Source organism: Mchenga conophoros, linkage group LG22 (genome assembly GCF_057382185.1).
Source record: "Mchenga conophoros isolate Kocher_MC1m ecotype Shallow Benthic linkage group LG22, M_conophoros_male_GT1.1, whole genome shotgun sequence".
NCBI lineage: Eukaryota > Metazoa > Chordata > Actinopteri > Cichliformes > Cichlidae > Mchenga > Mchenga conophoros.
Genome location: NC_140546.1, coordinates 17,743,940 through 17,768,465, shown reverse-complemented (window position 1 = coordinate 17,768,465; position 24,526 = coordinate 17,743,940). Strand labels below are relative to the sequence as shown.

Genomic DNA, 24,526 nt, shown 5'->3' with positions numbered 1-24,526 from the left:
TGTATCAGGAGCAGTGTTGGTCAAGTTACTTGAAAAAAGTAATCAGTAACTAATTACTGATTACTTCCCCCCAAATGTAATCCCGTTACTTTACTGATGACTTATTTTCAGAAGTAATTAGTTACTTAGTTACTTTTTAAAGCATGATTTATCCCCTAAATTTGTTTAACATTTAAACCTATTTTCTGCACATTCCAGCACATAAAATAAAACAGCTTTTTGTGTTTACACTCAGTCTTTCAAATAAATGCAAGTGAAACACAGCAGAAAATAAATAAAATCAAAGATTCAGCGGTCCTATTTTCACCTGTATAGCAGGAGTGTGGCAGGCGGAGGTGTACCCTGGTGCAGGTGTGCCGTGGTCAGTGGAAGAATCCGCGAGTTTCTCTGTGAATTTTTCCCATTATGTGGCAGCGCACTCTGTGCTTGCTCGGAAGTTTTGGGGGGGTTTTCGCTGTAAAAAGAAGTTTTCTTCCCACGCAGTGAACAGCGGACGCTAATGTTTTTGTCACTTTTTACGAAATCAAACTCAAAGTAAGGTCAGGTACTTCCAGGCATTAAACGCTGCACAGTCATATGCTCTCCCGCACTCGATATATTATCCATTGTTAATCTGCACACAGCTGTTGCCATGAACGTCGCACTCGCTTACGTCACAGTAACGCAGTAACGCAGCGTGCTTACGGGAAAGTAACAGTAATCTAATTACCTTTTTTGCAATAGTAATCCCTTACTTTACTCTTTACTTGAAAAAAGTAATTGGCCCATCTCTGATCAGGAGTGGTTGAAGGCAATGTGGATCTTCCACTTACTGCAAATGCCTCTTAAGGTTCCACAGTCCTCTGTTAATGTGGCTAACTTTGGAGTATTAATAAAAAAAGAGATCTGATCCACAAAACTGTATTATGTTATGCATCATTACATGAAATCTGTAGTAATTTGGCAATTATTTGTGATGAAAAAATTGCAAATGTGCTGATGTGTACGTGCACACAAATTCACATTTATACTTACATTCAGAGTCCGGCCAGAACCTCATAGAAATTACTCCACAAATAGTGACGTAGTTGCTGCAAAATGGCATTGACTACGACTTTTCTACTATAACTGACCACTCAGGGGACTTTTTAACTACAAGCCTCATTCCTCATTCACACACACTTTTGTGCGAGCACTTTATTCTACATATAAACACTTTGACTAACATTCGCTCGCTTGCACTCTGATGGATGCTTTGGGAGGAACTCGGGGTTCAGTATCTTACCTCCGTTCAGTATCTGACCTTCCGATTGGTGGATGACCCACTCTACCACCTGAGCCACAGCTTCCCCAAATAAAGCAGAAAACAACAAGTTGAGAGGAGTCCGCTATTGCAAAGACACGCACTGTAGAAGATTGGTGCTCTGAATGTGATGTGTTGGCTGTCTGTCTCCATTTATAATTGGAAGTTTTTGCAATAATTTGCAAACCTTCGCCAATCTGTCTGATTGTGATTACAGTCAATCAGAGCACGATTGTGTGGAGACATCCCGCCAGATGACCAGTGCAAGCACCTTGTGGTCACCTAGTGGTGACAAAAAGGTTGAGGGCGAGGCAAGCTCAACCTCAACCAACTAGTTAGTTACCTCGACCACTTGTAGCTGGTCCCTGAATGCAAGAAATTGAATAAAATCGCAGAGCAACCACTGATTTGTGATAGCTGTGAGGAGGTTGCCATCCTGTTCATTTTCTATTGTGACAACTCCACAGATCTGATTATATTATTTATCTCTGTCTCTCTTCTACAGCGTGTCTTTCGTTCTGTCTTCCTTCTCTCACACCCAACTGGCCGCAGCAGATGGCTGCCCCTCCCTAAGCCCGGTTTCTTCCTGTTATAAGAAAGTTTTTCCTTCCCACTGTTGCCAAGTGCTTGCTCAAAGGGGTCTGTCTGATTGTTGGGGTTTTCTCTGTAGTGTTGTAGGACATTTACCTTAAATTATAAAGGCCTTGAGGTGACTGCTGTTGTGATTAGGTGCTATATAAATAAAGCAGAATTAAACCAAATGTAGAATGAAATAGCAAGGCATTTATATTGTCCTTCTCTACTAACTACTTAAAGTGCTTCCCTCTCCAGGCCAAATTCAACCACTCACAAAAAATAGAAAAAACAAGGTGGTGACGGCTGAAATGCCAAACACACGTCTTTAGTCCACAAACCAATAGGTGATGTTACAATGGTTACATCTTGTGGAGGCTATTGTTGCATAGAAACCACTAAAAAATAAGAAGCAAAAATAAATGGTGTGAGAGTCAAACACATCAACAGTTAAGCTAATCACTTAATTTGATTTAAACGAGGTAAAAGCAAGCCATGAGACTGCAAACTCGCTTAAAAATGGAAACCACACTGATATGTTTACAGTCACAGTGTCCCCAGATTGCAGCAGTGCTGTTTATAGAGTTCATATCACATGATAGACATCTCAAATTCGATCTCTCGTTTGACTTATAATGGCCTCAGATTAAATCTGCCCTTATGCAGCCAGTCCTCTTTGCTAAAACAGCTATGTGGGTGTGCTCAGCTCCCCAAACTAGCTCATCGTATAATTCAGTTTAGTGCAATGTCCACGCTCGTCACCGCTCTTCCACCGCCCACCCCCTCCCTTCAGTTCCCTGTCACTCTCATTTCTGCTGCGATCATGGTTGTTGGATAACTGTTAATTAAAGAGATGTCAAACACTTGCCAGTGATAGCAACTTAATTTGGGGCTAGAAAATAAAAACAGAGATATAACATATGTAGTGCCTTTAAAAGAGTAAAAGAGAGAATGGGGGAGGCCTGGTTTGACTTTGCAGGAAGTTGGTTGTGTTGCGGATCCAGGACATGAGTTACCCTCGGTGGAGATGTTAGGCAAGGCAAAAGTGACAGGCCAACATCCATCCGCCTCCTCAACTTGTCTATTTATATGTATATTCATATTCATGAGCTATTGGACCATGCGCTGTTGGCGATGCATTTAGCTTTATTGGAAAAACTGAATCTCAGTCCTTCCCCCTGGCAACTGACAGAGAAAGATTGCAGTGCCCAAGTGACAAAGGACTGGCAGGGCCTGGTACTAAATCATGATATTGACGTGGGCAATGAAAGCAGAATCTCAACTGTGGACTTGCAAAAATGCCTCAATATCACTTTGGGCATTAAGTGGATTGTTACTTATTCTATTAACATATCTTCTAAAGACTTGTAAGTCTTTGGGCAGCGTTTTGAAGACAGGGGAGAGGAACACAGATGACATGATAATTTATTATGACCCCTGTGCTTCAAGACTCTTTCAAACTTTTACCTCTGTGTCGCTACAGACAGGAGCAGTCTGTCTTGAGAACAGAGTGCATATTCATCTGATGAGATGACTGTTAACCTTTAAGTCAGCCAATAATTTTAAAACACAGCAAAACTAAGACTTTCAAATTATCAGTGTCTGCTGGAATAAAAGGCAGCCTGACATCTGTAACACAGAGGAAATGCTAAAGCTGCGTTTGAAGCACCAACTCAGCTGTACCCAGTCAAGAGGAAGATAGGAAGAAAAAAAACTAAATATAGTTGTTGCTTTTAAAATAGAAAGGACTATTAGGAGAAAAAGACTGCAGTAACATTTGAAAAATACAAAAAATAAATATATATGTATATTCAGCTCAGTGTTATAAGGTTTATGTGTCAAGACGTGATAAATAAAAATCCTCTGGTCACCCCATAATTCAGTAGCTTGCACCACCTTTAGCAGCAATAACTTGAACTAAAGTTTTCTGTATGACTTGAATGAAATGTTGACCAACTCTTCTCTACAACTTTGCTTTGGTTCATTCAGGTTTGTGGGGATTCGTTAATGCATATCTGACTTTCAATCAGGTTGAGGTCTGGACTCTGACTGGGTCACTGGAAAACCTCAAATCGCTTTTTTTCAGCGTTTCTGTTGTAGATTTGCTGCTGTCCTTGGGATCACTGTCGTGTGTCACGACTTTGCTTTAGCCCTCAGAAAGAATGCCTCACATTTGATTCCAGACTCAATGATGGGAAGGTGCCCAGGTCGGGTGGCAACAAAAAAACCCAAGAAAAAAACCAACATAAAATGCCCAAATCATCACCACTCCACCACCATGCTTGACAGTTGACTGTTTGGTTTTCTGCAGACGTTGCCGTGTGCATTATCACCAGACATCCCCACTTTGGTCCCATCCGTTCAAAGGACCTTGTTCCCGAAGTCTTGTAGTTTGTATCGATGAAGCTTTGCAAACCCAAACTGTGCTGCCATGTTCTTTTTAGTGAGAAGAGGCTTCCCCTTAACAACCTTTCAAAAGAAGCTCTGCTTGTTCAGTCTCTTTCTAATTGTACTTTCATGAACTTTAACAGTTGACATGCTAACTGAGGCCTGTAGAGTCTGAGATGTATGTCTTGGGTTTTTTGCAGTTTTTCTGAGCATTGGACATTCTGACCCTGAGGTGACTTTGCTGCGACAGCTACTGGGATAATTGACAGCTGTCCTGAATGTTTTCCACCATAATTTTTTGCAGTGATGAATGATGGACTTTAAATTGTTTGTAAATAATGACTCCCAGATAGATGGGTAACAACTGCTTTTCTGCAATCACTGAGAAGTTCTTTTCTCCTTGGCATTGTGTTAAAAGATATAATACAGATAAAATAATCTACTTTTATAGAGATGCACACTCTTCAAGTGCATTTGATAGCAGGACCTTGCTACTATCCTAATGTTTCACAAATTACTTCTGCATTTTGACTTAATTTTTGTTAATTAAATAGTGTCATGGTATAACGTGTCCAATATAAGATTGTTTATCTGATCTTATATTTACATCATTTTAAGACCTGGCATGGACTGGATGATTTTTCTTCTTATGTTCTGACACATAAAACGATTGTAGATACATCAAACTAACTCCCCCAATTATATACCAATAACAACAACTTCGAGGTTTTCCAGTGACTGAGCAGAGCAGGCGTCACTGAGTCAGTGACAATAGCACTCCAGCACTCCAGAACGTGATCAGTGCTGACACACGCCCTACTGTGTCTGAAAGCAGTCCAGCTCAGAGTGAGTCATTAAAATGCCAGAGGGCACAGGTAAAAAAACACTGTTATTTTTGATAAAAATGCTCAAACAAATCTCACATGATGATGCAGTCGAATCATAATCTTACTTACTTAAAGCAAGGGAACCTCTTTTTCATTTACATGTATGTTTTTGAACATTCCCGAAACACAAATATCCTTCGCTTTGTAATTTTATGCAAAAAGAATATTTAATTTGCATGCAAAACATGAAAGATTATCTTTTTTTGTCTGAGAAAGATGACTTTGAAGCTCATAATCATTACTTGAAGCTGATTCTTGCACTTCTCTTATTGATTTGTGGCTTCTCTCTCTCCCCAGATCTGCGCCTCCCCTCTCTCTTCCCCCAGTTTCCTGCACTTCCTCCCTCAGTTCTTCAAGCCTCTGACAGTAGCGCTGCACATATAGACACTGCTGCCTTTGCATAATGTGGATGCATCGTCTGTAGGTCGAATGAAGCTCCTTCGACATGTGTCAGAAGCTTACCGTGTACGCTTGGACTAATGATGGCACAACGGCCAGCCCACTGCCCCTCAGCATATGCCCACTCTCACTTGTGTGTTTGAGTGTGCGTGCGCGCAGGGGGTGGCAGGGTTCGTCATGCTGATTAAAAGCAACCCCCCCCTCACAAAGCTCCTCAGAAAAAGACAGCAGGGAACATGAACCACTGTCAGGTTGGCCCAGATGAGGACACAGGATCCATGTCACCTGAATTTACCGGCCTAATATGACAGCCAAGTTGTGATCCCTTGTCTGGGACATGTCACGTTTGCAGAGTTTGCTCTTATTCTCATGCAAATGATGTCAGGTTTGGACAGAATGTGAATGAGACTCGTCACACTGTCCAAGGGTCTAAACCCAACCGCATGACAGTGGTTTCCCGCTCAACTCAAGATGAAATAAATACGACATTTGACATTCAAACCTGGCAACCCAACCCAGGAATAGTTCAAAATAATGAGGAATTTGTGAGAGCAACCACAGCACCGCGAGTGTAACCTATTTACTTTTTCTGAGGTGCTAAATGGCACATATTTAAATTCCAGCACAAACACGCGCACAATCTGCTGCCTCAAGATTTCTCTGAGAAAAACACTTACACAGATTCACCCTTTATTCACATACGTTGGCACAGACTCAGGTCTTTAATTACATAATATAAAGTAATTTTTAATATGCTGAAAGAACTGACACTGTAATAAATATAAAGCAGGTAGACGCGCACTATCTCTGGTCACAAAGACATCTCAAAAACTGGAAAGTTCCTGTGGAGCACTCGCTCAAAAATTAAACTATGGAGTGGAGAAATGATAGGATTCCCCCTTAGTGACACACCTATATATAAATATCTTTAGCGATGGTGCGGTGCATCACACCTGTGGGCTTTACATCACTGGAAAAAAAGCTTTGATAGATCCTAAAAGACACTCCATCCATTCAGAACGCTGGCAGCCGTCATTATTCTCAAAAGAATCGACTTTGTCACTTCTCCATTCTTCAAGAGCCTCTCGCTCGGCCTGATGAATTATGTCGTCTGTATCTTCCAAAACAAGGCTCATTCCTGACAGGTACACAACACTTTACAAGATGCTTTTGACTGCCTGCAGAACTCAGCGGGGACAAACTTGTCAACAAGCAATCAAGATTCAACTCTCTGTCCATGATGAGATGTCTCTGGTGATTTTAAACCTTCAGCTTCACTTCAAATTTGGCATCGAGACTTAATGTTTTTACAAAAATTTAAGGTGCTATATTGTTCTGCTGTCAGGATAGCTGCGGCGGAAAGAAATAAGTCTGACACCTCAGGTGTATGTATTTGTTACTTGAGAAAAATAGTTTGGTTTTGATTGACATCTTACAACTTTCAAGTTGAGTTTGGTTCATCGCTTAGGCTGTAAGTAATACATTTTTAGGCTACTAAGATAGAGTGCAACACCTGAAACGACTTTAACAAACAATATTTTTAAGGGACACTCTGCAATTTAAAGGGTGGCTCAGTGTGTATTTATGAGTACAGTTTTTTAGGGGCTGGATTGACAGGAATGATCAAATACTTATTGATCCATTACCAATATTTATCATTTTTACCAACGAGAAGGAAAAACTATAAGAAAAAAACATACTTAGCTGCAAGGTAACCAAATTGTTTTCTGTATTTAATAAATATATTAGTAATGAATTATAAAAAGTTACATGAACTGTTTCAACTTCTCATTAAAAACTCTTTAAACACGGTCACCTTCAAATGTTATCCAAAAATGGGACATGCTAGTATAGGTCTCCTTTAATTATTACAGCATTTAGGAGCACAGGCAGAATAAACTTGATGGATTTTCTCTCCTCTTTGTGTGCTTTTAATTAAGATATTATAAGTTGTTATATATATATGTAATGAATGAATACATATATATATATATATATATATATATATATATATATATATATATATATATATATATATAAAACACCCAGCACGCCCCTGCGGGCGGTTTATCCTTCAAGCTCGGGTCCTCTACCAGAGGCCTGGGAGCTTGAGGGTCCTGCGCAGTATCTTAGCTGTTCCCAGGACTGCGCTCTTCTGGACAGAGATCTCCGATGTTGTTTCCGGGATCTGCTGGAGCCACTCGCCTAGCTTGGGAGTCACCGCACCTAGTGCTCCGATTACCACGGGGACCACCGTTACCTTCACCCTCCACATCCTCTCGAGCTCTTCTCTGAGCCCTTGGTATTTCTCCAGCTTCTCGTGTTCCTTCTTCCTGATATTGCTGTCATTCGGAACCGCTACATCGATCACTACGGCCGTCTTCTTCTGTTTGTCTACCACCACTATGTCCGGTTGGTTAGCCACCACCATTTTGTCCGTCTGTATCTGGAATATATATATATATATATATATATATATATATATATATATATATATATATATATATGTATATATATATATATATATATATATATGAAATAAAACAAAACTACTGCTGTTTATAATCCTAAAATTAAAGAAAATAAAAAATCATGTGGTTTTACTAACTGTAGCCTCACAGCAGAAACTGCTTAAATGAAAGCACATTGTCCGCTTTGCCACGGTGCTGTAGCAGAGAGATTTTCACCCCTATGTTTCATTATAGCGAGCGTGCATTTTGAAAGCGAGGTGCTGCTGTACAGGTTGCTCAGGGAGCACCGAGAGGGGATGGAAGAGGACGAGGTTAATTCGCCAAACCCTCGCTGTCGGCACGAGTACACATGTATGCGTGTCACAAGGATTCAAAGGCCGCCCGCGCCGTCGCTCCCTGACATGTAATTCTTCATGGATGTACAGATGTTGCTACTCAGTACCAGAACAGCTTACTGCGACTTGAAGCGTTCTGTTTCGATTATTATAAATGGATAACAGCCTGCATCATGACGCCTGTTGTCATAAACAGCCTTTTGTTTAACATCAGATTTGCGCTGCTGTCTTGTGAGCCTCTGTTCGTCTGATAATGGTGATGACACGGAGCCAATTTATTTTGTGTCTTTTTTTTTTTTAAGCAAACAAGAGTCATGCAAGAACAAACAGAACACTGACTGCCTGACAAAGTCATACGTGGAGCTTTTGTATAAGTTGTGACAAGAGAAAGACGGTTTGTGTGAGAGGACATATACGAAGCGACATGTCAGAACTGTATGTTGACAACATAATAATGAATGTACCGAGTGAGTGATGCTGGAGAGGACAGTTTTCACAAGTTGCTCTACTACTGATCTCCTAAGGAAGTTTAGATTAAAATTATGGAAGCATAGTGTGTATTTTATTTATAATTATACAATGTAACTATCATTTCACAAATCTCTTAATGAGTTATATATGCATATGTAGCTTTAAAAGGATTTCATTCTCTGAGTTACATAAAAGAAGAGACAGATTTTTTTTACACCTATTCATCTGCTTTTATTTATTATAATTATTCTGTGGCGTTCAATAATACAATATTTGTGATTGAAGTTCATCAGGCATCACATCAGCTCTCTGTAGGTCCATCTGTTGTAAACTATCAAATGTATTATGTACAGATATACAGATATAACTAATCATTCTGACACGGTGATCTCCCTTTAAAAAAAATGCAGTGTTTGATTGACTCATCCATCCACCCCAACCTCCTCCTCTTCTTAAACTTAATTTAGACTTCCCTGTTGAATCTAGAGTTCACAATGTAGCTTATGCAAGTGGTCGACACTGTTGCCAGCATTTAAACCTGTGCAAGCTGTAATGACATTTCAAGGGTAGGACATGTCAGGTAATAGCATTTCAGAGTGTTTGTGTTTATGATGCAACTATGGCACAGATTGAACGCAGAAGCATAAATTCACTGTTATGCAGACTTTTTTGCTTTAAATGTCGTCACTACAAACAGAAGACATCTTTGTCACTGGTAACAGTTCACGTTACAATTAAACATTAAGCTATTATTTGATATAAGCTGCTTGAACAAATGACACATGGGATTGTTTCTTGTGTTGCAGGATTTGTCAAATAGTAACAGTGAAATATTTAACAAGTAATTTTTTCTCTTTTTTGAAATATTTACTTTTTTTTTTTAACCCAGAGGAAACTTCAGTGCATAAAGTTTCCTGGACATTTCTGTCGAGTCAGTCGTATCTACGCACATTAGCTGATCTTTTGAGAATTGTACTTCAGCACATTGCTGTTACGTGAGACTTTATTGCTTGTGACTCTGCTCCGTATTTATCACTGCTGCGTCTTATGTTTCCTTGCCACACAGAACACGCTGCAAGGCACTGGAACGCTATTGTTTCTTGGGAGAAATGCCTCGGGCTAGTGTTCAAGAGCAGCGCAGGGTGGGAGCGTGTCGACTTAAATACCTTCAGTGAAGACATGTCATGGCCTCTTTTATCAGGTGTCTCACTAGCTGAACTATAAAGCTCGGCTCTGTGTTAAACCATTAAGTTAAATCCTGTTTTCTATGACAATGTTTTGTTCACTTGCTTGTGAAAAGGATTATTCTGTTTGAAATTGCTCATAGACATTTACTGACTAGAATTGAAAAACCTTACATCAATTTAATCCTATATGAAGTATACCATCGTAACAAGGCATGTATTAAATTTGTATGCAAGTTTTTATTCAGTGGCTTTTTGGACCAACAGTGTGTAAAGTGGTAAACAATATATTTTTCTTCAGTGACAAACAAGATTTTCATTTACATTTGGTTTAATTCTCTGAACAGCTGCTTGTATATACGGTAATGGATGGGCTCAACAAGAATATGAAACGTTACGTTAGAGAAGTTCGGTCATTATTGACACAGAATGTTAGAAACCTGTTTTTTTGTTGTTATAGTAGTTCTAAGTTAACCGAAACAATGCCCAAAGGTTACAAAAAACTAACTTAAACACACTTTTGAAGATTTGTCAAAAAATGTATCACTGGAAAAAAAAAATGTGGCTCACTTTCTTCAGTTTGAATCAGCAGCGGACAAAACCTACACTGCTTACCCAATTCAGTCTGGCCCCATCTTTAAAAATCAGGAACTGAGCATAAAAAAAATATTGACCCTGCAACATGACTGATAACACTGCATCCTTGAAACCTGTTGTAGAGAGCTTAAGATGTCTGGAGCAAGATTTCAGAAGTCTTATAAGTTTATTGTAAGCCACACTGTGCGACACAGCCCTACGACATGTCTAACTTATCTCCTCCTTAACAGGAGAGCCAATCTGAATAAAACGTATAGACATATAGATGTTAATAATTCCTGTATGTGTGACAGTGCATGTATAAAACAGATTTATTATAAATTCCACTTTTTTCAATTCTCATTTACATTCCCCGGGGATCACGTTTAAGTGTCAATGTGAAAAAAAAATGGTGGGTTTTTATTAGTTTTTTCAATAAAAGAAATGAACCAGACTACAGGACACTGTAGTTTGGTTCATTTGGTTCATTTCACTGAGCTTCTTTCACTGACAAAAAATGAAAATGCAATTCTGTGCAACTGGAAAGAAGTATAAATAATTAAATGAAAATGAGTTGCTGTACACCCGCCTTTACTATAGGTGACATATTTTACCCTTACAAACAAAAACCAGATGGAAAATATTTATATAACAAAACAACTGGTTTGATCAGTGGCTCATTCCAAACAGCTGGCTCTGAGCTCTGTACAGCTTCAGCCTTGGTTAGCATCTTTAAAATGTCCACGTTTAGCTTAGTTAAGTATATGAGTAGGTCTGTTGTTACAAATATTCCCTACATTTTACATTGATGAACTATTTGTTAACATAATTATTAGCTTTCGCCACTGTTTCCAGCTTGTAACAGGAAATGATCCGGGCCTAAATACTAAAAATGACCCATTTCCAGTCCCTGGACTTTACTTTAGCTTTTGCTAACTCACCACAACTAGATTTTCATTTTTGTTGGAATCACCAATATTTTTTTAATTTCCATCTATTCGTCTATTTCGATTTTAAACAATTGCTGTTTTTGAGCTGCTTTGCTGCATTTGTATTGGTTGGTGAGAATATGTAAGCCATAACACCAGTCATACTACTTTTAGACACCGCGGTTAGAATTTTGTTCCTGGCTATCTTTGGTTGCAAGTCTGTTACAAAAGCCAACTGTCAACCTCTCTCATCAAAGAGCTATTATTTTGAAGCCATCCCATATGGAAAAGATATATATAAATCTTATAAAGTTTGTATCTGTCTTGTGTGAAATTTGTATGAAAAGCATACAAGAGTGAAAACACATAAGATCCCTTGAAAAATTATATAATGAAACTTGTTTGTTTTGGATACTTACTAAAACAATATATGAAAGCAATGAGAAAGTGGCCACTTTCATGAGTAAATCATATAAGTTTTTACTATTTCTTTTCCATATGGGATAACAAAGGTCTTATTTGGATTTTGTCCTGCTCGAAATTCCCTGGACAAACACGGATGTGTTTTGATGAGCATATTAGGTTTAAAAATTAAATTGATGGAACTTCAATGTATAAGTTCAGCAAAAATAGTGAAAAAATGTTTGTAGAGTCATGTTTATCTGTGTTATACTCTTCTGAAAATCACTCAGACAACACTGCATCTTATTCCAGGACATGGAATTTATTTTACAACTGAGAATAAAAGAATGCCATTCTGAATAACTGGGTTGATGACAAAACCTGGAAATTAGTCACTGAAGAATGTTTTTTTTAAATGTTATATACATTTCCAAGCATCAGAACAGATGCCAGTAAGTTCTGTCACGTTATGTAGACCACACCTAGGGACTTACTGGTTACTGAAAAAAGGACGTCGTGGTCCAACACGATCCTGTAGCTTTATACAGCCTCCCTCCCTCACATTTGTGTAGAAAATAACATTGTAAAAATGCACACAGTACAAATAATGCAGAACTTTAAAGAGCAAGATATGCTGACATACATGTATACATACTTGCTGATTATTTATACAGTAAGTTTTAAACTTCATTAACTTTACAACTGTAGCTTCACAATGATAAAATTGGTAGCCTTCAAAAGCAAATACTGTACACGTTGAAACAACCAGGAAATGATATTTTACTAGATAAACAAATATCCTAAATATTTTGCAAAACTTACTGTGATTTGATGGCAAACCGAACAATTTTATGATCAGCTCCCCAAAATGTTTGTCGAGGGCATAAAAACTAAAAAGAGTAATGTGTTGTCCTTTTTACTCGTACAATTCTTCATCAGTTGACACTTAAAGTGCTGAAATCACCTTAACATTTTAAAACACTCTTATTCTTTCCCAATATACCTTTACATAAACAGCTGTATCCAAAATTTGCTAAACGGGTATTTCAGTTTTGTTGTCATGACTGAAATTTTCATAAGACATAATACACTCACTGGTTTACATGAAAACATGCACAAACTGTCTCATAAATAATATGCAAGTCGTGTTGAAATATATTTATCTTAGAAAATGATTCTGAAACAGTGATCGAAATAAGAGCATGGTTTAGTTGTAAAACAACAGGTGGACCATTTTTAAAGGCTCAGATAAGATGCAGTGCATTAGGAAAGCAACAATCTGTCAGTGACTATGTAGTGCCATTGCTACTTTAATTTGTCACCCAAAAAATTCACTGTTTACTGTATGGCCTAGAGCCTCTGTAGTGCAGGCTCCTGCCATGTTTTATTAGCTGAAAAATTACCGTGTGCGGTATTAAAGCTCCTGCGATTTTCATGTGTTGTAAAAATACAGCTTTGGCACTATCTGTTACGACAGATTGTAGCTTAGAGTCATAGTGCAACAGTTATCTATCATGCTATCGGCTTTATTTGACTTCATTGTTTATCGAACTTTTCCAGCTCTTTCACGAAGATGAGATGAGCCTCTGGTGATTTTCCGTGTGTTTTGCAAAGATGCAATTTGATTGCATGTTTGCTCACAAATGTCCGATTGCAAAGTTTGCACTGATATATTGAGGCAGTGTCCTCTTCTGTGAGTCCAGGTGAACTAAAAGTCTTGTCCTCTATTCTGCTGACGGCCTGCTGCTCTATTAAGTCTATGGAGAGCTTCGAAAGGTCTTTTAGGGTAAAACCAAGGTGGGACTCCAAATGGTGAATATAGGACGAAGGAGTCCTGAATTGGGAAGCACAGTCACTGCACAAAAACAGAGGCTGACCAGAGTCCATGTTTTTTAGGAACTTTGTTCCCCCTGTCCGCTTTAACTGGTATTTTACATTGGCCAGCCAATGTGAGATAGTAGTCATTGAGAGACCAGTGAATTTACAGATGTGGACCCGTTCCTGGGGTCCTAAATCACTAATTACAAACTTTCCTTCCGGGGTTTCTCTAAGACTGGAGGCAAACTGGGCCTGAAGAATCAGGAGGTGTTGGGGATTCCAGTTTGACTGTCTGCCTTTCCGTCTTTGAATGGGAGATAGCTCTTCCATGCCATCCTCCAAAGTACAGCCATCGATATCGGATTTATCTGAGATGGAAGATGGGGTTGTAGACTTTGGTGTTAAACGACCCGTCAGATTTTTCACCATGTCTGAAATGTCCATCAAAGCATTTTCTCTTAGAGGTGGCGATGATGTCTGAGAGAAATCTTTGAAGACCGGCCTGGTGTTGTTTACATTGCTGTTAGGTGTCGCAAGAGTCCCCTTAGCTGTGCTTCCATTGCTGTTTTTGGATTTTGTCAAGTCGATGGGCTGATCATCATTGACGTCGTCATCATTGTGGTAGTGACTCATAGGATCTGTTTGCTTAATCTGGGCAGAGTTGTTGATCTTATAAAGCATTGCAAATGGGTCTACAAAGGGTGTGGACACTTTTGCCGCTTTCCCCAAGTGGTTGTTCATGACAGACTGCAAAGCACTAAGAGGGTTAACAAGGGATTGTTCTGGTGAATGATCAGTGATGATGCTCAGGTTACTGCAGCCATTGCTTACTGTCTTTTTGGGCGAATCCGCTTCAGTTTTTATTTTTATATTTATTTTACTCTCTGTTTGCTCTCTTTCTTTGCCCTTTAGCTCATTCCGATTCTCCAATTCACTGTCCTTCAGTATCTTTGAGAGGTTTTCAGGATATGGTGAAGCCTGTTTGTCCTTAGGATTTAGCACTGGTGACTTTGCAGATCTACACTTATTCTCTACAGGTTTTTCCTCTTTCTCATTCTTCACTAAGCTTTTCCCTGTAACTTTTTCCACTAGCTCTTCCATGGCCAGCACATTGCTCTTGTGACTTGGGGGTGGAGAGGGGCTATTTGGGGAATGGATCAGAGAGCCTAACTCAGAGGACATTACCTTCAAACTAGTGCTACTGAACAAAGGTTGAACCTGTGCACATGAGGGCAAAGGCTTCAGAGATCCATGGAGCTGATAGGCAGCGTGAATGCTGGGGTATCCACCCCAGGTTGGTGTACCTGTTTGGGCCTTACTGATAGCACTTGAAACTGTGTTCTCTAAAGACTTCAGGATGTCCAGCCCACCTTTAGGTGTTTCTTCTAAATCTTCTTCTGTAAGGTACTGGTATGACCTGGCCCTTTCAGGTTTGTCTGTTTTTTCAGGGAGGTCTTCTTTTTCTTCTTTTATTTGTCTCTCTGGTTCCCTAACTTCAGCTTTCTCGTCCTCTGTATCTTCATCTTTCTTTTCTTCGTGTTTCTCCTCAGGGCTGGAGGGCTGCAATGGGGAGTCAGGGTGTGGCTTACCATTGGGCGGCGGGAGCCGTGTGGTAGTGGGAGGCAAGGGAATCGACTGTATTTTCTCTTCAATCACAGGATCAAAAACTAGCTGCTTCCCCTTTTTAGATGCTGTATTTGTGACTTTAAGAAAGTGTCCCGTGACCATCATGTGGGCTGTCAGTTGTTGCAAGGTGTCATGCGAACTGCCACATTCCATGCATTTGAGAATTTGTGCCTTTCGTGCCTCAAACTGCCAAGTATAACTAGCACCATTTTGGTAACCGTATCGATTATTAGGAGTGACATAAGGATTGGCCAGTTTTTGGTCTTTTGGAGATTCTCCCAGGTGTATGCCAGATGAGACGGACTCTGGTGAGCTCGGCGACATCAAGTCTTGAAACGCTCTTTTTTTGGTTGGGGGGACCAGTTTTGAGGTGAGGGCTGGCATTGGTTCTTTTAGAGGCACTTTTTGATAGTGTTTTGTTTTGATCATGTGAACACTAAGGTCTTGCAGTGATTCAAAAGAGTGGCCACAGTACATGCATTTCAGAACTTTCTGGGCATCTTCTTTGCCTTCCATCTCCAGCAAGGAACGTTTTCGTGGCTTGGACCACTTCTTGCTTCGATCATCCTCTGCATCTTTGTTGTCATCTCGGTAGTGGCCAGTCTCGTTCATATGTACAGTTAGGCCTACCAAAGTATCATAGGCAGCACTACAGTCCTTACACCTAAACTTGCTAGCTCCAGTAAACACTGGGCCATACAGCTTGTTGTTTTGCCTATAAAGCTGCACGGTGCTGAAAAGGCTGGGCTCAGGAAGGAGTTGATACGGATTATACTGCAAAGTTTTAGCCAAGGCTGCTTGATGCCAATCATATGCTACTCCTGTACTGCCAGAGCTTACACTGATGCCACTGTTGCCGTTACTCGACACTGTTCTTGCACTGGTACTGCTGGTGGTAATATTTGTTGTTACTGAAGTGTTGTTACTGCTACATCTGTTCTTTACATGGACATTTCCCGGGCTATGACTGTTCAGGAATCCATTGCTCCCTTTGTGATTGCTCCCACTGCCATTGCTTGCTGAAATACTGTTTCCTTGTTTATTTTTAAGCATGTCCAGAGCAACATTGGACCAAGAGGCATCCGAGATCAGGTTTGCATAGACGGCTTTCATCTTTTCCAGACTGTCCTGTAGTGAAAGGCCATTGATGGATTCACTACCTTCCCCCAGCTTCTCCTCCACCCTGTCCGGATCACCTAAAGAGGGGGTAGTCTTAAGGTCCACCAGCTGATCACTGGTAGTGCTGAGGGGAGAAGCATACCCAGCATCTGGGTTAGTGCCATTGCTGAGTGGAGAGTTCTGGCAGCTATAACGATCTCTTGCGTCTTCCTCATCATTGAAAAAATAGTCTGCATCTTGACCATCCAGGGAAAGGCCATCATCCAGAAGATGTTCCTCTTCATCGGCTTTGCCACCCTTGAATTCATCTTCAGGTCCATAAGCTGGAAAACAAAGCAAGGAGGAAAACCGAGATTAGATACAAATGTCTTAGCAAATCAATACACTTGAACACAAGAATACACCTCTGGCCCTCCCTATATGCAGGTGGTGAATGCAATAATCCTTAAGAGATTTTTGTCAATAGTCCCTGTAGAGGACAAAGATATAATAAAGTGGCAAACATCCATGTCTTGACAATGACAGATAGTCCTCTTCACTGCACTGCCAAATGGAACTGTTGAACACTACAACCTATCTTGGGCAAGGAGCAGACATGACTCAAGAAATTTATCCACCAAGTTTAAAAAAAGCAAAAACATAGAAAAGAAATTGAATTAGGCAGAGAAGATTATATATATTCTGTGGTAGTACTCCACAATGGAAAAGACACGCTTTTGCTAATCATATAACAAACGAAAGGAAAAAGTGTGCAAGGCCTCACAGTTTAAGATTTAAAGTATTCTGTTCTTTTCTTTATTATATGTCTTACATAAACACACACTGGAACAATGGTGGCTAATCATACCAAACATGAACAAAGTTTACAATGACGAGGTGCATATAATAAGAAGTAACACCTGAGAGCTGAAGCTTCAGAGGGCTTTAAATGCTCTGCTGCAGACAGCTTTTATACTCCTAGCTCTGCATGACATCAAAAAGGGGGTGTATCCCTAATAAGGTCATCTCAGCCACACAGTTGATTTTGAGTAATAGTACCGAGTCATAGTAACATAGAACCTTGAGGTGACTCTTGTGATTTGGCACTATATAAATACATATATATACACTTCTGTTTGTGAGTGGCAGCCAATAATAAGAAAGCTTGCTTAAAGAGGGTGGGGAAAGGAGCCAATATCACTTATTTTAGAGAGCGAATCAAAACAGGGTGTGCACCAAAGTTAGTCTAGCACGGTTAAAAGAAAATATGTGAGGGAAAAACTGAGCAAAGAGGCGGAGAATCTCGACTGTGCATAAAAACAGCCAAGCAACGATGCAATCAAGAACAATCAGAAATTCCAATATTTCCAATGTTTTGATCTGATTTTTATTTATAAAAGTCCACAACAAATTATTTTTGATCCTTTTCCAGTAAACCTCTCCGTTTGAGAGGGGAATACTCCAGGTCAGTGCAGTCACACGAGTAGGGGAACAACCTGGTCCATCATTTATTTGCTACAATGACAATGAATTATGGAAATGATCTATTTCCATAATTACAAAACCACAGTAATCCAATGAATGGAGAGAGTCTGACATATTCAAGTTTAAAACAAAACAAAACAGGGAAAATAAACTAAGATAGATAAATGACTTTTTAGTGAATGTTCATTTAGAAGTTCTTTTTAAAAAACATTACAGCATTCGTGCAAATATTACAGCTTATCCACTTAATTTAGATGCCAAACAGCACAAAGCCCACAGCAACATAGTCTTCATTGTCTATTTTGTTGCTGTTCAGCAACCACAGATCTATTCCTGACTTTAATTTGTTCAGTTCTTCCAACATGCCGCACATACTATGGATTCACAAGTAAGAGATAGTGGAGTAAAATGCCAGCTGCATCAGCCTTGCCAAGCCATGGTTGGCTGAAGTCAACTTGGCATCGGCTGTGGAAGTCCTCACAGCGTGATGCTAGGAAATGGCCAGTGGACATGACAAGCCGTGTTGTTACTGCCTGTGCTCCCTGAGTACTCACAGCATCAAGTGTGCCATTTTAAAAAAGGAAAGAAAACATTATAGTATCAATGGAAATGGCTGCCTTCTCCCGCCAAATAACTGCCCATAACTCAGCTTGGAGGGAAAAAAGTGATATGTGAATTAAAATTCACTTTTTATTGTCTTTGTCTAAAAAAATAATAAGGAAAAACAGGGAGGTAGATTAAAAGGGGAACATTACACCGAGGCAGGGAAGAATCTAGGGTTAAATATGCTAAGGCACCTTTTCCAATCCATCCCTCGTAAGATGCTTGTCTGAGATGCCAGAATCAGTCTCCAGTGAGGAGGCAGATGTGCTGTCAGCTTCAAACAGCGTGTAGCTCTCTATCCCATAATCGGAATGGACATAATACCTGATGTTTGTGAGGTGCCAGTTACTGCTGCCTGGGAAAAGCTGGAGGTCCTACAGCTGCCCGGTGTGTGTGTGTGTGTGTGTGTGTGTGTGTGTGTGTGTGTGTGTGTGTGTGTGTGTGTGTGTGTGTGAGAGAAACAGTGCATGATCAAAATACATTCTTCCTCTTGCTCCCAACTGTGTGCTCTTAATTGTCCACAGGATATACTGAAGTATTTTTTTCATTTAATCACTAAAAGAAGAATTAAACATTTTCCCAAAGCAGCTGCACAGACTTCTTTGAACTCTTCCTTTTCTCCCTAACAAGCTGCAGCCTGCTGCATTGAAATAAATGCAAAAGTGAACCCATTCAAAGTTGTGAAAGTAGTTAAAGACAAATCAGCAGACCAAGTGAGAGAAACCTGACAGCAGTACACACACACACACACACACACACATAGAAGGCACACCACCACTAAATTCTTCCCTTTCCCTGCTATCCTCCGTATGTTGCCTTGACAGGCATCAGTGTCAGGAGTGTGTCAGTGTCAGCCTGAGGTGTCAGTGTCCACACAAACAAGCCTGAGAAGAGGTGGGAGGGGAAAGTAACAACAACAAACACAAGTCAGCCATTTTTTTTCTCCCCCCCCCTTTGCTCAAGCCTGCTCCTTCACCATCTGTGTCAGTAAAGCTGCGGGTGCCACCGCCGGCTAATAAGGCAATCAGAGATGGAAAAGATGCTGACATGGCGGCTTTCGAGCGTCACTCAGAACAAAAGAGGAAACGGGGAGGGAGGGAGGGAGAGAGGGATAGGGAGGGGATTAAAACGGGGGGGGGTGGGGGGGAGGGGAGGGGAAGGGGGGGGGGGGGAGTGTCTGTTGTGGTTGTCAGTCAAAAACGTAAGCCCACTTTGTGCTGTCAGTGAGGATAGGGAAAAGAGGGGAAGTTTTGAAAAGAGAGGAGAAAAAAAAAGATGTGTTTAGGCCAGCGAACAAGAGGTGTGTGTGTTTGTGTATGTGTACGTGCATTTATGCGTGTGCATATCTGACAGGGGAAAAAAATGACAGCGAAACAAGTTAACAGCAAAGCAGATAGGTGAGAGAGGTGTGAGAAATCAGCTTCTGCCATTTCTGTCATTGTGTGTGCGTGTTTGCCTAAGCTAGGTGTGGCTGATCAGTTTTATGTGTGCACGCGTGTTTGTGTGTGTCACAAGTGTCACAGTGTGTCAGGTGCAAGCAGAGATGCAATGTGGCTAGTGGGGGGAAAGCGAAGCCATCTGTGTCTGGAGAGGAGCCTGTCACTATTGTTGTGCCCGAAGTCCAGGATTTCCTGCTGTAGACAGGTGACACCACAGTAGGACATCCCCCAGTCTCACAAACACACACACACACACACACACAATGCAAACCTGCACTCCTCTGCCAAAACTACATGCCTGCCTAAAGCCAATACGCTCGTGTGAGGTCCACAATTGAAAAACCTCATATTTTTTAATGCAAGTTTGAAACACAAAGTTATAACAAGGCTGAATAAACACTTAAGTATAGTTTTGGTGACCGTTGCCATGTTTGGATACATCACTCAAATATATCTAAAACCCAAGACTGTGCACACATAAGCATTACAGCTATGGCTAAAGAAGCTTCATGCTAAAAGTTAAACAATTTTGATATTACACTTAACGTAGTCTTACTTTTTACTCTTCTTTAACTTAACCTCATAGTTTAAAAACATCTTTTTATCTTTTTATCAATCTATAATAAAACTAACTCCCTAACCGGCTGTTAAGTAACTTGAGTGCGACACAACACTGCCACAGCCAGCGTAGCTCTTCTTTCCCTCCTCAGTCAGTTGTACATACACACAACACACGCTGCACACACTTTCCCTTTAAACCTTCTTCATTTATTCATGTTGTCTCAGAGAAGAGGGCAATCCCGGCTCTCATTTGCAGTGCTAATGTCCAATTCCGCCAGCTTTCAGCCTCCTGATTTACCCTACGTGGCGGAGTGCTGCATCCGCAGCAGGGCGGCCGCCGAGGCTCCCTCACAGCGTCTAGCGGCCCTTCAAAACAGGAGCTCTGGCGTGGCAGTCTTATTTCTCTCTCCCGTTTCGCTTTGTCACCGGCCCCTCCATTCCCTGCCACTCACCTCTGATGGCTTTGGACAGGCCTGATCAGTGTGTGTCATTGACCTGTACGTTGTGCATGAGTGTGTGCGTGTTTCAGCAGAGAGAAGGCTGTAAATAAAATGACATTATTATTTCCTCTGTCCTATCATGTAGAAAAGCCAATTATGGTAATGCTTAGTATGTCAGGCAATCTCTGTCTCTCTCTCGGCTCTCTCCCATCCTTGTTCATTCCTGAGATTTTTTTTCTGTCTGGGGTAGCTGCCGCTGTGGTTTCATAGGACCTGACACTCTCTGTGGACTAGCCTGCGGACAATGCTGTGGTAAACTCGCACAGACCAAAAGTCTCTCTCAGCCCAACTTGGTTTCTGTCAACGTACTTAAATTTCTTTATACAATTTTCACAAAAAGGTGGAACCCAAAAACGAGTTGATCATCACTACATTAACTTTCTGCGTAGTAACCTGTTTCTCTCTGATTATTATATCTCCTTTGTACATGTGATAAAGGAAACTTCACTGGGTTAAACTCAAGGGCATGTTTGACATTACAGCCAGTTCGTGACACCAGGTCCAGGCGCGAGCTGTAATATAACCCACAGCTTCCTCGGCCAGGCACGTAAAAAGCTTACCTAACAGCACCCCTCGGTTCCACCCTCCCCTAACCCACATAGAATAGTCCACCATATGGCACAATAGCTCAGGGGCTTCTAATAGCTCATGTGTTGTACAAATCCACCTTCTCAGCTTCCACAGCTCTGCTGGTTGGGGAAAACAAAGCAACCCATCCGGTCTGCTCTTCACGCTGATGGCCGTATGGGCAAACGGCAATTGTTGTGGTTGTCAGCCACAGCAATATCAGATGAGCTACAGTCCTGAAAAAATAAATGAACACTTCTGGCTTGGCTTTCACATGTCTCAAAAGATTTAAGCCTGAATGGATGCTTTCAAAAATGATGCCCCGCGTATTTTTCTTGGCCACTAACTTTCCCAAAAAAGGTAATAACTAAATTAAATCAGTGCTTGGTTTTCAGGGTATGCTGAACCCAGGATCACAAAGAACTTGCCACTTTGCTTCTGTAGATACAGGCGAGCTTCTGTCTTCTGTTTCTCTTAATGTAATCTGAGACCAACACAGTGATGTTGAGATCAGCTTCTACAGGGGCCAGACCATCTGTTGCAGGTGTCTGCGCTCTTCTTGCAGTTATGGATGTTTTTGGGGGGGTCGCCACTTCTGCAGCATGACTAGTCGACTGATAAGACGGCTGCCTGACCCTGCATGATGAACCTAACCCTTTCCAAACAGTTTGCAGTTACTCACGATGCTAAAAGCCTTTTTAAATCATAGCCAGTGCCTTTTAACTAGAGTTTTACTCATTTGACATAATAGATCAGTGATGGATTAAAAGAAAAAAAAAAAAAGAAACAAATGTGAAGAACAACATTGCCAGTTTTCTTGAATTTCCCCACCCGTCTTTGTTTTCATTTTGTGCTCCTTATTTGTTCAGCTTTTCCGAGAGCCAGTTTTTTGACGTGCCGCGACACCGACTGTGGTCTATAAATCACCTTTTCCTCGGACTGTCAGTGCCTGCTTGTTCTAAGAGGAAACAACAGCCATTAGATCATTGCCGCCACAGATTAAAGCCCTCTGTGCTCAAGTTTTCTGCCAACCCCCTCCCTCCAAACCCTACACACACCTAACCATCGAACACTGCTCCGGTGCTACACACACATTTCGAACCATCTGGTTTGTTTTCAGGCAAAGTACGGATAAAGCATTACTAATGCTAATTAAAGATGATGTGAGTGAGATTTACTCCACGTATGCCAAGAACTGTTTTAATGTAGGCTGTATCAGACAGATGCCGTTTGCTAAACAGACTCTTTTTGAGAAAACATTATCAATTCCTCTACCGTTTTTTTCCCCTCTGCCATTTTTATTCTCTTCACATAAACAAGCTTCATTTTAAATTGTAACCTCGTGAAAATGAAAATACCTGTATTGTCTTAATCTTCTGTTGCAGTGCACACCTCTGGGGAACGCGCAATATCTTTAATCTCCTGCAGTTGTTCAATTTTTGTTTAATCGGGGGTGGCCGCTGCTTTGACAAAGAGGCGTTCTGTTTAAATCTAAAACGAAGGAATGAAGCACAAAACCAACAGGCTCGTGAAATAACAGAGCTCCGTCTTTTCCTCATAGATGCCGTCTTTTGAATTCACCTGCATTGCCCCTGACAGCAAAGCTTCCCCCGACTAAACAACAGCTGCTACCATTGCCTAGCAACAACCAGTTGATGGATGACCCCAAAGATGGATAATTACCATAAATCACTATGGTTGTGTGGAGAACAGAGGCAGAAAATCACTGCAGGAAAAAAACAGGATGAAACACAGTTTAAAGTAGTGTGCCCAGTGTTTAGGTTAACTCTCCTAAATTTGTCAAACAAGGTTGTTGATGAGCTCTTCTGCGGGCAAGAACTGGTTGGCGACTGGGAAGTTTCACCAAATCAGAGGCAGCACTGGCTCCGGTGTGCTTCTTAAAAGTTTTTTTTTTTTGACAGAGAATATATGAATAAGGGCTGTAAAATGAACCCTGACGATATGACTCATGGGACAAAACCTGTCCTGAAAGAGCGCTGACAAACAAAGTGGGCTGAGGAAGGAAGAAAGGAAACAGCGGACAAAGAATGATAGCAACGGCGAGTTTAAGTGCAACAATGAAGATGAGGGGAGCTCGAGGAGAAGAAGCAACAGGAAGAAGTCTTTATTTATGTATTCTGTATATCTGAGTGTGTGTGCAAGTGACAGAGGTAGACAGTGAGGCACAGGGAGAGGGAGAAAAACAGCTAGAATTTAAAAAAAAAATGAAAGAAACCAAAAGGGCACAGGGCCAAAACAGGGTCACCACCTAACCAGTTTGGTCTAGCTGAGTCCGGTTGCACAATATGCCATCAATCAACCTTCGCTGTGCTGTCAGCCCTCCCCTCAATTTACAGAGGCCATCCACTTTGTACACTGCTAAGAAACAAAACACGAAGAAGGAACAGAAACACAGAGGAAAAAATGCACACACACTTCCGTGAATCTGATCTTTCAGTCTCTGCAGAGAATAAAGGAGAAGCAGCACCCTAATGGCTCAGTAACACAAAAACATGTTCTCAAAGATATGTAGGGAAGTGACAAACCTGCAGGGGTAGTTGGTGATTTAATGTAGCCAATAAGCTAACCTTACACAGGTAGCACACTGCTAACATGCTAGCACTTATTTCACAATTACTCTAGCCTCTGTACTGGGCTACTTTACTGCATCCCTTGCATTTTATTTGCTAAAATGTTCGCAATTTCATTAAAACAAGACACTCTTGCTAAAGAGACAAAATGCCCAAGCAGTTTATTTGAAATATAAAGTATCTGTACCATTGACGGGTGTCTAACAGTGCATTCATTTACTCTTTGGATGGTTCTGAGTTGGGATGTTATGGATTCAAGAAAGAAGATCAACACATAAAAGCTATAATGGGTACATGATAAACAAACATATTTTGTATAATCTATGTAAAGGTGCGTGAAC

General features: G+C 40.8%; 1 protein-coding gene across 3 annotated transcripts in view; it reads right to left on the bottom strand.

The window, feature by feature from the left end:
- Window positions 1-12,198: 12,198 nt before the first annotated feature.
- The window catches only part of LOC146549243 (teashirt homolog 1-like), a 142,447-nt gene continuing 130,119 nt past the window's right edge, over window positions 12,199-24,526 (bottom strand). For all 3 annotated transcript variants that reach the window (XM_085262322.1, XM_085262321.1, XM_085262323.1), the window contains one exon: window positions 12,199-16,783. In XM_085262322.1, coding sequence (XP_085118448.1) covers window positions 13,434-16,783 — 3,350 coding nt within the window. In that variant the 3' untranslated portion in view covers window positions 12,199-13,433. The remainder of the gene's footprint in view (window positions 16,784-24,526) is intronic.